Source organism: Chrysochloris asiatica, unplaced genomic scaffold, assembly GCF_000296735.1.
Source record: "Chrysochloris asiatica unplaced genomic scaffold, ChrAsi1.0 scaffold00004, whole genome shotgun sequence".
NCBI classification, from domain to species: Eukaryota; Metazoa; Chordata; class Mammalia; order Afrosoricida; family Chrysochloridae; genus Chrysochloris; species Chrysochloris asiatica.
Genome location: NW_006408522.1, coordinates 22,156,321 through 22,167,187, shown reverse-complemented (window position 1 = coordinate 22,167,187; position 10,867 = coordinate 22,156,321). Strand labels below are relative to the sequence as shown.

General features: G+C 43.3%; 1 protein-coding gene across 1 annotated transcript in view; it reads left to right on the top strand.

Annotated features, from left to right (window-relative positions):
- The first annotated feature begins 297 nt into the window (after positions 1-297).
- GLDN (gliomedin) overlaps positions 298-10,867 on the top strand; it is an 80,767-nt gene continuing 70,197 nt past the window's right edge. Inside the window, exon 1 of the mRNA XM_006831648.1 lies at positions 298-660. Coding sequence (XP_006831711.1) covers positions 298-660 — 363 coding nt within the window. The remainder of the gene's footprint in view (positions 661-10,867) is intronic.

The following is a 10,867-nucleotide window of genomic DNA, read 5'->3' as shown; positions in this document are numbered from 1 at the left end:
GCAGGGTAGCAGCAGGAAAGGGAGGGAGAGGCAGATTTGTTGGTTTGCTCCACCAAGCACTGCCCGCCCCTCCTCCACGAGCTGTCTCTCTCCCCCTGTCTGTCGGCCTGTCCCTTTGGGCCGTTCAGGCGCCACCACTACTGTCCCCAACCCGCCCCGCCAGGAGGGCCTAAAAACGGCGTGAGTCACGCCGCTGCCACCAGCCCACGGTGTGCCTGGGACGTATAAAGGCTGCTCAGGCAGGCGGCTGCAGAACTCTGCCCTGCTCTGGTCTGCCCTGCCGGAGGCGCTCAGAGTATGGCCCGAGGCGCGCAGCGAGGCCGCGGGGACTCGGGCTGGGGGCTGCGTGGAGCCCTGGCGGCGGTGGCGCTGCTTTCCGCGCTCAATGCGGTGGGTACAGTGTTTGCGCTGTGCCAATGGCGCGGGCTGAGCGCAGCGCTACGGGCGCTAGAGGCGGAGCGGGGCCGGGAACAGCGCGAGGACAGCGCCCTACACGCCTTTCTGGCTGAACTGAACCGCGCACCGCGCGGGGCCCCCACGCCTCCGCAGGACTCGGCAAGCGCAGCGCGCAACAAGCGCAGCCACGGCGTGGAGCCAGTGCGGCACATCCGCGCGGAGAGCCAGGACATGCTGATGATGATGACCTACTCCATGGTGCCGGTAGGCGGGGACTCAGCTCCCGGTAGCGCCCCCTCCGGAATAAGCGGCGGTGATGAGTAGGGAGAGAGGGCGTCTGATGGCCTCTTCACACCTGGCAAGCCAGAGAATGTCATGGAGAATAGGCCCAGGGTCAGAGAGGTGTAGTTGGGAGGGGGTGGGTGCAGTTGCCCTCTCGCATAAGTCCAAGAGGACGCCAGACGATGTGGCCCAGTGAATCACTCCCCTCCCTCACAGTCAGCGAGGCCCTGGCGAGGGGAACCACAGCGCAAACGAGCCCCTGGGTGCTAGTTACCCTCGCTATGTCTCTGCCCTATGTCTAAGCCCGGCACCCTCGGGTAAATTTGCTCTTCTGTTGATTGAGGATGGTGAGTGAGGTGAAGGGCACAATTCCTTTCCACCCCTGACATTCTTTGGTAACTTGACATTGCAGGTTAATGAGGGAGGTGGACAGCGTTTTCATGGACTTACTTTGCCAGAAGTCCTGGTAACACTGTGAGCTAGGCGTTGGACTGCTAAGCTCAAGGTTGGCAGTTCAAACCCAGTAGCTACTCCGTGGAAGAAAAATGAGGTTGTCTGGTGCCATAAAGAGCTACAATCTTGGAAATCCTATATAGGAAATCCTATATAGGCATCACAGTGGATCAGAATTGACTTGATGATGGTGTGCCTGGGTTTTGTTTTTGTTTTAATTTTCCTTCCTAACTTTTGGCAAAAGTTTTTGCCTGCCTGTGCCCCTACCATTTGCCTGCGGCTGGAATCCTCAGAGAGGACAAGACGGAGGCGGCATTTCTGAAAGAGAACAGACTTCTTCAGTAAAGGGATTCTGACTTTTCACCTTGCCTCCATTTATCCGCAGAAGATTGGTGACCACCGTTAGGTCTTTAAGTGAAAACTATCAGCCCTCATTTCCCAACCTACATAGGGCCTAGATGCTGAGCGTTTCTCCTGGATCTAAAAAGTTTCTCCATGTGGGAGAAACCAGTACAGAAGAATTTTCTTAAAATGTAGTGCCAAAGCTGAGGTTCTTAATATGGGGCCTGCTGATTGCTCCCCACATGAACTCTAGGGAGTACGGAATCCAGAAATTGCCAGGAATATTGTTTGTGTGTGTGTGTGTCTGGAGAGCAAGTCCATAGTGCCCATTAGATTCTCATAGGGCCCCTCTTACACACACACACACACACCAATAGAAAAGTTTAAGAAATACTCCTCTAAATAAAGTCTTTAAAAGCAAGCCTGAAAAATCCTTTTTCCCCAGTCTTAAGATTCTGTGCTTTGCTGATTTGAACTCAATAATGACTTAATGATTGCATAGAGGTCACATTGCAGTTCCCCATTCCATTTGACTATCCATTACAATTGCTATGGTCATATTTCACTTTATAAGTAGAAGGATTTTAGTTTTGTCCCAAGTCAAATGTGAGCTGTACTTTGAAGATAAAATCTACTTAGAGCTTCTGTTATCAGATAAGTTTTTAAAAAATATCTTATGTGAGATGCTTTTTAAAACTACATGGAAGTCTATAACGTTTGTCGTCAAAGTACCATCAAGTCGGTTCCTATTTATAGCCACCATGTATAGAGTTTCCCAGGAGCAGCTGGTGGGTTTGAACCACTGATCTTATGGCTAGCAGTCCAGTGCTTATCCTACAGCACCACGCCAAGACTCCTGGAAGTACTATACACTTCAAATATTTCTTTTGCGAGACATCAAGGTTTTCAAGCCCAGTTTCATTTGTTCCACATGATATCATTTTAAAATCTGGGCCCACGCAAACATTTCAGAAATGACCAAAGTAAAATAAGATCTCCTTAAGGAAATATCCTCTTCCCCTCTCTTGGCTACTTCCCCTGAATTTTGAAACCATTAAAGAGGACTGCATCTGAGTACCAACATGGGTGGTAAATGCGTATATATCCAAATAGCAACCTACTGCATCACTAAAACAGCAAAGGAGACTCGGGTGTGTCGATCTGAAGGATAGAGTTGACTTTCTAGGTGAGCTAGAAGTGCCGCCACTGGCTCTAGAACAGGTGACAGTGTGGACACATCACATTTGTCAGGCTGGGAGGCACTCATAGGAGTCCTAGTGGCACAGTGGGTTAAGTGTTGCTCTGCTAACCACAAGGTTGGCATAACCACTCTGTGGGAGAAGATGAAGCTATTTGTTCCATGAACATTTGCAGTCTTGGAAACCCAAATGAGCAGTTACTTCTGCTCTGTCCTAACAGGTTGCACTAACAGGTTGCATTAACTCCACCACAGGTTTTTATATTGGTTTTTTTTTGAGGCACTTGTAGATTATCACCAACTATTCTTCACCTGCAATGGTTATATATCATTTTCTTTTTGAAATTTATTTTTAATAACTTGATTAGCAGACAGATGACTAGACTGTAGAAAAATAAGAGTAAATCATTTTATCAGTATTCAGATCCAAAGTAGAGGGGCAGAGAAAAAGAGGAAGACCCCCAGCAAGATGAATTGGCAAAGTGGCAGCATCAATGGGCCCAAGCATGGCAACAATTGTGAGGTTGGCCCAGGACCGGGCAATTTTTCATTCTGTTGTGCATAGGGTCACTAGGAGTCAGTACTAACTCAATGGCACCTAACAACAACAATATTCTTTACCTGCAATGGTTATATATCTTTTTCTTTTTAAAATTTAATTTTTAATAACTTGATTAGCAGATGACTAGACTGTAGAAAAATAATAATAAATCATTTTATCAGTATTCAGATCCAAAGTCATTTGATAAAAGGAAAAACACTGAAGGGAAAAGAAAAAAACTAAGGAATTTCTTTTCATCTGTTTTCTTTAAAATATATAATTCATTTTATTTTTATTATTGTTGCGAATATGCACAGCAAAACATACACCAGTTCGTCAGTTTCTACATGAATTCAGGGACATTGCTTATATATATTCTGTGATTTCTGCAACCATTCTCATCCTCCTTTTCCAAATTTTTCCTCCTCCATTAACATAAACTCACCGCCAGTGTAATCTTTCTAGTTGCTGTGGTCAACATGAGCCCATACATTGTGCTTGTTAAGTACTGTCAATTCACAATGACCCTGTATAGGATTTCTAAGGCTGTAAATCTTTGCAGGAGCAGAAAGCCTCATCTTTCTCCTGTAAAGTGACAGGTGGCCTCAAATCTCTGACCTTGTGTTTCGCAGCCCAGTGCTTATACTACAGAGCCACCACGCTCCACGATTCCTTATAGAGAAATCATAAAAGAGTACAATGCTCAAGGCAGACATTCCTTACTAGTTAAATTAAACTAATGTTAGATTTTAAGAAGACTTCAGGATATATTTTGGGGTACGATTTAAAGATGATCTCCGAGCAATGATATCAGGTATTCAGCCAGCTTCCATGTCTCCAAAACTCTGTATGTCATGAGAATTTGAAATTCTGTTCTTGATTTTTACCCCTTCAGTCAGGATGCTTGTATAGAATCTTGGATCAAAATGTTCAATAATGATAGCCAGACACCATACAGTTCTTCTGATCCTAGGACAAAAAAGATAGTTGTTCATGGAGAATGATTCTGTTTTGACAGAGGAAATTTGCATACAGGCCACGAAGAGGCAACCATAATCAACCATCAAAAGGCTTTGCACTTGGGAGTGGTTCTCAAACTTTAGTAGACTTAGGGATCACTGGGGAGTGCATTGAAAATGCAGATTCCAGGGTACCACGCTCAGACCTACAAAATGAAAATCCCTAAGGATTGGGCCCCCAAGTCTGCTTTCTTGACAAGTTCCCTGGCCCCTGTGTTGCACCCTCTATCTGAGCCCATGAGTTTGATGCAGAAGGTTCAGGGACCATACTTTGAGAAACAATATTCTAGATCACTGATTCTCTTAAACTTAACATGCTCATGAATCTCTTGAGGATCTTTTTTAGAAATGTAGATTCTGATTCAGAAGGACTGAGGTGGGGTCTCAGATTCTGCATTTCTAACAAGCTCCCATTGATACTTATGCTGCTGGGCAGAGGGATACTCTTTGAGTAACAATGTGCAGCACGCATGCTGGAATCAGGTCCTGGATAGTTGTTGTTAAGTGCCCTTGAGAGTGTTACAACTCATAGCAACTCTGTATAGGGTTACCAAGAAGCAGCTGGTGGGTTTGAACTGCTGACCTTGTGATTAGCAGTCCAGTGCTAATCCTTCCACATCACCCTGAGACAGATAGGTGGTGGTGTGCTGTTGAGCCAGTTCTGACTCACAGAGACCCTATCTACATAGGGTTTCCAAGGCTGTGAATCTGTACATCTCCTGTGGAGTAGCTGGTAGAGTCTAACGTCTGACCTTGCAGTTAGCAGCCCAACCTGGACTTCTTAAAATGGATGTTGTTTTAAAGTTTTGACTCTTAGCGATCCTGTACCCACTCCTTTGGGTTTCCAAGGCTGCAAATTGCAGCTAGCAGTCCAATGCTTATCCTACAATACCACATAAAATGGGAGAAAAATGTGGAACCGAATTCAAAAGTATAAAAAAGACCAGGCTTACTCATTGGATAAATGCTGGTGGAGCCCTCAAGTTTATGACCCTCAATCACAGTCAGATCTGCAAACGGGACTCACCTTGTGGTTCAGTTTTCACCCACAAAATAGGTCTACAGGGGAACAATAACACTAGTGAGGAACACACACCTTAGAATCATCAATCAGCATTTTCCCAAGGGCAGAGTTTAGAAGTATTAGGAAAGAAGGAGGAATGGAAAGAACTATAGGGGGAGGGTGGGATCAGTAATGTTTCATTGTGGGGACTGCAATCAATGAGATGAAACAAAATATGTCTGAATTGTTGAATGGAAAACTGATCTGTTCTATAAACCTTCACCCAATTCACAATAAAAAATCAGAAGAAAAAAAAAAAAAATCACCCGTGTCTGGATCCCACTACCAGAGATTGTGAATTAATTGGCTGGGGTGCAGCCTGTGGTGCTCACTCACCAGCTGGAAGAACCTTGGCATGCCTTCCTGATGGTCATCTGCTATGCAAAGTCATCTTCCTTATTGACTCACCCTGAAGGTCCCTGCTTCAAACACATCCACCTACTGCCACTAAGTCCATTCTGACTCAGCGACCCTGTAGGACAAAGCAGAACTGCTGCAACTGTAACTCTTTATGGGTGCAGACAGCCTCATCTCTCTGCCTCAGAGTGGCTGGTGGTTTAGAACTACCAACCTTGCTGTTAGCAGCCCAGTGCTTAGCCCACTGTGCCACCTCAAGCATAGGAAAGCAGAAAGTAATGATGGAAGAACAATTGTGAGAATGAATGGCAAGACTATTGCTAGTATAAAGTAAATGGCTTCACAGCTGAATTGGTGAAAAAGCTTTTACTTTATTCTAGCAATGTTGTTGTTGTTAAGTACCGTGGAGTCGGTTCTGACTCATAGTGACCCTGCACAGTGTTTCCGAGGCTGTAAATCTTTACAGGAGCAGAACACCTCATCTTTCTCTCACAGAACCGCTGGTAGTTTCGAACTGCTGACCTTGCAGTTGGCAGCCCGACTCATAACCACTACGCTACCAGAGCTCCTTTTATTCTAGCAATATATATATATATATATAGTTTGTTTGTTTTTAACTGCCTATAGGACTGGGCTGCTAACCACAGGTCAATAGCTCAAACCCACCAGCTGCTCCTCACGGAGTCGCTGTGTTGGAACCAACTCGACAGTACTTAACAACAACAACAGTATAGTAATATTCTTGCCATTCGTCCTCACAATTGTTTTTTCATCTTCGCTCTCTGCTTTTCTCAGAACAAAGAACTATTCATATGAGAAAACAATTTAAAAAAATCTTCATCGGGCATCTCAAATACAGAAGTCCTTAATGAAGATTATTTAGTGTACATCATGGAAGTAAGGTGCCATGGAGTCAATTTCAACACATAGTGACCCCATGTGACACAGTAGAACTGCCACATAGGGTTTTCTTAGCTGCTCTATGGGAGCAGATCCCCAGGTCTTTCTCCTGCCCAGGAGTTGGTGGGTTCAAACCACCAACCTTGAGGTTAGCATTTGTGCACAAAGTCTTTACACCTATATTCATCACGGAGGTAGGTGTGCACATCTTTGATGGTTGAAGTCTACATCTTTCTCCAGATCTATTTGAGAGTAAGATCAGAGGTCTCTACCCCAAGGTGCTGAATGATCTAGGACTGAAGAACAAAATTGAATACAGACTAATAGGAGCGTTTCAGAAAGCCTTTCAAATGGCTTTCTTTGCCCAACACGAGCCTCCTCAAGCTAACTGGCACATCAGCTTTCTGTGCTTGCGTCTGGAAGTACATCAACTCAGCATGGTAATTCTGGTTCGAACATCCTGACCAGAAGCTGGTTGACAGCTGTAAATGCCTTGGTTAAAAGGCAGGATAATTAACTAATTACTTCAGTTAGTCTGGAACAGTCAAACACGTAAAACTTTAAAAGCAGTGGAGTAATTTCAGGGAAAGCAATGAAAGGGGCCAAGATTAGGGCCTGTGAACCACCAACAGGACAGGAGTCTAATGAGGGGTGGGGAAGAGAAAATTGGACCCATGTGTTCTTAATTCCTGGAGCAGACAGCTACTTCTGTTTCATCTCATTTTGTTCTGAGACCTCTTCTTCTCCTCACTTCTCTTACCATCAGCTGCTTCTCTCCTGAGAATAAAGAGGTCGCATCTCCCTGTATTGATGTTCTGGTAGCTTTATCATCCAATCTGTATACGTTTGGAGTCCTGATGTGGTGCTATGGGTTAATGTGCTGGACTGCAAAGTCAGTTTGAACCACAAGGTCGGAGGTTCAAGCTCATCAGCCGCTCCTGGGAAACTCTATGCAGGGTTGCCATAGGTTGGAACCAACTTGATGGCACTTAACAACAACAACTTTGTATGTTTAACATCTAATGTTGAGCGCTAATAAAAGTTTTATAAATGCATATAAAATTAAGTAAATATCCAGTTACTGTTGAGTTCTAATTCATGGCGACTTCATGTGTATCATAGTAGAACTCTGTTACATAGGATTTTCACTGGCTGGTGTTTTTTAATGTAAATTTCCAATCTTTTCTTTTGAGCAAACTTGGTGAACTTTGTCTCTGGGCAAACTTGAACTTCCACCCTTTCAGTTAGCAGACACTTGCACCACCCAGAAACTCCCAGACTCGTATGTTGCTGTTGTTAAGTGTCATCAAGCCAGTTCCAACTTATAGTGATTCTATCTAGGGTTTCTGAAGAGAAAGTCTCATAATGTACTAGGACTGGGAAACATGCATTCATAGGAATTGTTGTTCTTAGGGGATCAAACTTAGTTCTGTGCCCAGGACAGGTGTTCTGTACTCAGGACACATTGGTCACCGATAAGGGAAAGTGAGAGAAAAACAGCAATGAAGCTGCGAGCTAAGTCCTACAACGTTCAATAGACGCCAGTGGACCCAGGTGGAGACCTGGTTGGCCAGCAGTGTGGCAAGACCTGGGGACTTCTGGGCCTAGAATCAGTGACATAGCTACAGAGGACTAGAGTGGAGATGAAGTGTCCAGCTGATAAGAAGCGAGGAGATATGCACAAGAACACCCACACTTGCAGATAGTACCCACTTGACCTGGCTTCAATGGCTGGATGATCAAAACTCGACTAGAAGAAGAAAGAAGAGAAAAAAAGAGTAATGTGATACAATTTGATGAACTTGACCTACACCTATGGATGCAGTAACTCAAAAGAGGGAACAAACCTTTACAGTGAGGATCATTCCCACCTCCTCGGTACACAGGGAAGACAGGGACAGGAAACTTGGACATTGGCTACCCAAAATGGGGGGCTACAAAGGCAAAAAAGTGACTGGCTTACAAACTTTCAAGAGGGAGCCTAGTTCCAGAGGGTGCAGGGGAAGGTAGAATCTCCACTGAGTGGTAGTCACTCTGTCTGGACAGGGCTGATGAAAGAAGATGGGGATAAGACTCTTGTGTGTGGTTGAATAGTGTGAATAATTGCTATCAGGACGGACAATGAGGGTTGGAAATGTACAGGTAGACATTTTGTAGCAAAAGGATGGGAGTGGTTGACTTTGCAGTCCAGTAGTGCAAGTCCTGGGACCATCATGGAAGAATGATTGTATATTCCTGTTGAATGATAAAGTATGCAAGGATTGTAATCATTGCATTGAAACAAATATAATAGGATGAGTGTAAAGCTGATGTTCCCCATGTAAACTATCACTCAATTCACAATAAACACTTAAAAAAAAATGTACACCTTAATAAACTCTAAGTAGATCAAAGATTTACATTTTTAAATAACGGAACTTGAAAGTTACTAGAATAAATTATGAGTAAATTAATTATTTTTTTATCTTCAAAGGGGAGGCCTTTCTTATTTTAACTCAAAATCCAGAGGCAATAAATAAATAAATAAATAAATTTGATTGTATTTTAAAAGCTCAAGTCAAAACAACAGTGTGGCAAACAGCCACAAAAAACAAGCAAATAATCAGAAACACCATAAACAAGCAAAAGGTGAGTGGCAAACAAGAGGGAAAATATTTGAAACCCAGGCCATAGATGCTGGGCTAATTTTCCTAGTATTTTCTTAATATATAAAATTGCTCCTCAAAGTTGATAATGATAAGCCCATAAGATCCCAATCAGTTTCTGTTTTTCTAACAGAAATATAAATCCAGTAGGAAAGTGGAAAACACAGTTCCCAGGAAAAGAAATACAACAGTCTCTTACACAAATGAATGATCTCTTAATTATAAAAATGCCACTTACAACTCCCTTGAAATATAATTCACATCTCACAGAATGACTAAAATACAAGATTTTGACAACACAATCTGTTGGAGAAACTGAAGTGGTACAGATGTGTCCATGCGTTGCTGTTGAGAGTGCACAATGGCATACAACCTGTATAGTAGGCAACTTGGTCATACTAGAACAGTTACAAATCCATGTACCCGTTGGGCCAGCAATCTCACTTGTGGGAATTCATCCTGTGTTAAAGACCTGCTTCTCTATAAAACAATATATGTATATGGTCATTCATTGCAGACTATCTGTAAGAGCAAGACTGTAAGCAACCTGTGTCCATCAGTATGAAACTGGTTAAACTGATATTTACATCCACTGGAATACTAAATAGCTGTAAAACGAGAATAAGGAAGCTCTCTATGTACTGTTATGGAACAATCCCCAGGATATAGTCTCCATAAAAAAAGCAAAGCAGAGAAAAGTACATATCGTGTTACCTTTTGTGTAAGGAAGAAGGGGACGTATTAATGAGGAAACCAACAAAAGTGTTTACTTATGGAGAGTTGGAAAAAAGGGTGTTGAGGCAAAAGTAGGAATTTATTTTAAGTATATAGGTAATGGAGTGGTTACCAGTCAGTCTGTTAACCTCTAAGTCAGCAGTTTGAAACCACCAGCGGGAGAAGGATGAGGCTTTCTGATCTCATAAAGATTTACAGCCTCAAAAACCCGGTGGAGTGTAGCTATGAGTCAGACCTGACTCCACAGCACACCACCACTACCATAGTTCCCTACATTGTTTTGATTTTTGAGTCATGTGAATGTATTTCTCTTATTAAATTTGAGCAAACCCCCCAAAAACTAATAAACCCATAAGCCCAAAGTTATGGAGTCCTGGTGTGGGGCTGTAGGGTAAGCACTGGCCTGCCAACCACCAGCCACTCCTTGGAAACCTATACAGAGTCAGAACCAACTCAATGGCACTTAACAAGTAAAAGGCTATATAGCAGCTGCCACCCACATTAGGAGTGAGGAGGCAATAGTCATGGTAGGGAGTGTGCCCAACCTGAGATGCCCATCCTCTGCCTAAACAGGAAGGTCTAGTTGATTGTTGCCATTCCAGAATGAGAGCCCAATGTCTCCTCTTTTGATTTTTTTTTTTCCAAGACCAGTCAAAAGTTGACCTTTTATATGACATCTCTTGGTTTTTGACATATTGTCAGCGATTCCATTTTTCTAAATTGACCGTACATTGACCGAACAAGACCCACATTGTGGGGCCATGTTAGGACTTCCAGCCATCTCATAATTATCAGTGGTTTTGAACAAATATGACTTTATTTAGCTTGCTCACCCCCTTACCCTTGTTTACCAGTCTGGTTCTGAAAGGATAATAGTAATTTTGTCATTGTTGTTGTTACTACTGGTTGTGGTGAAAGGGATTGTTAGCTTTTGGT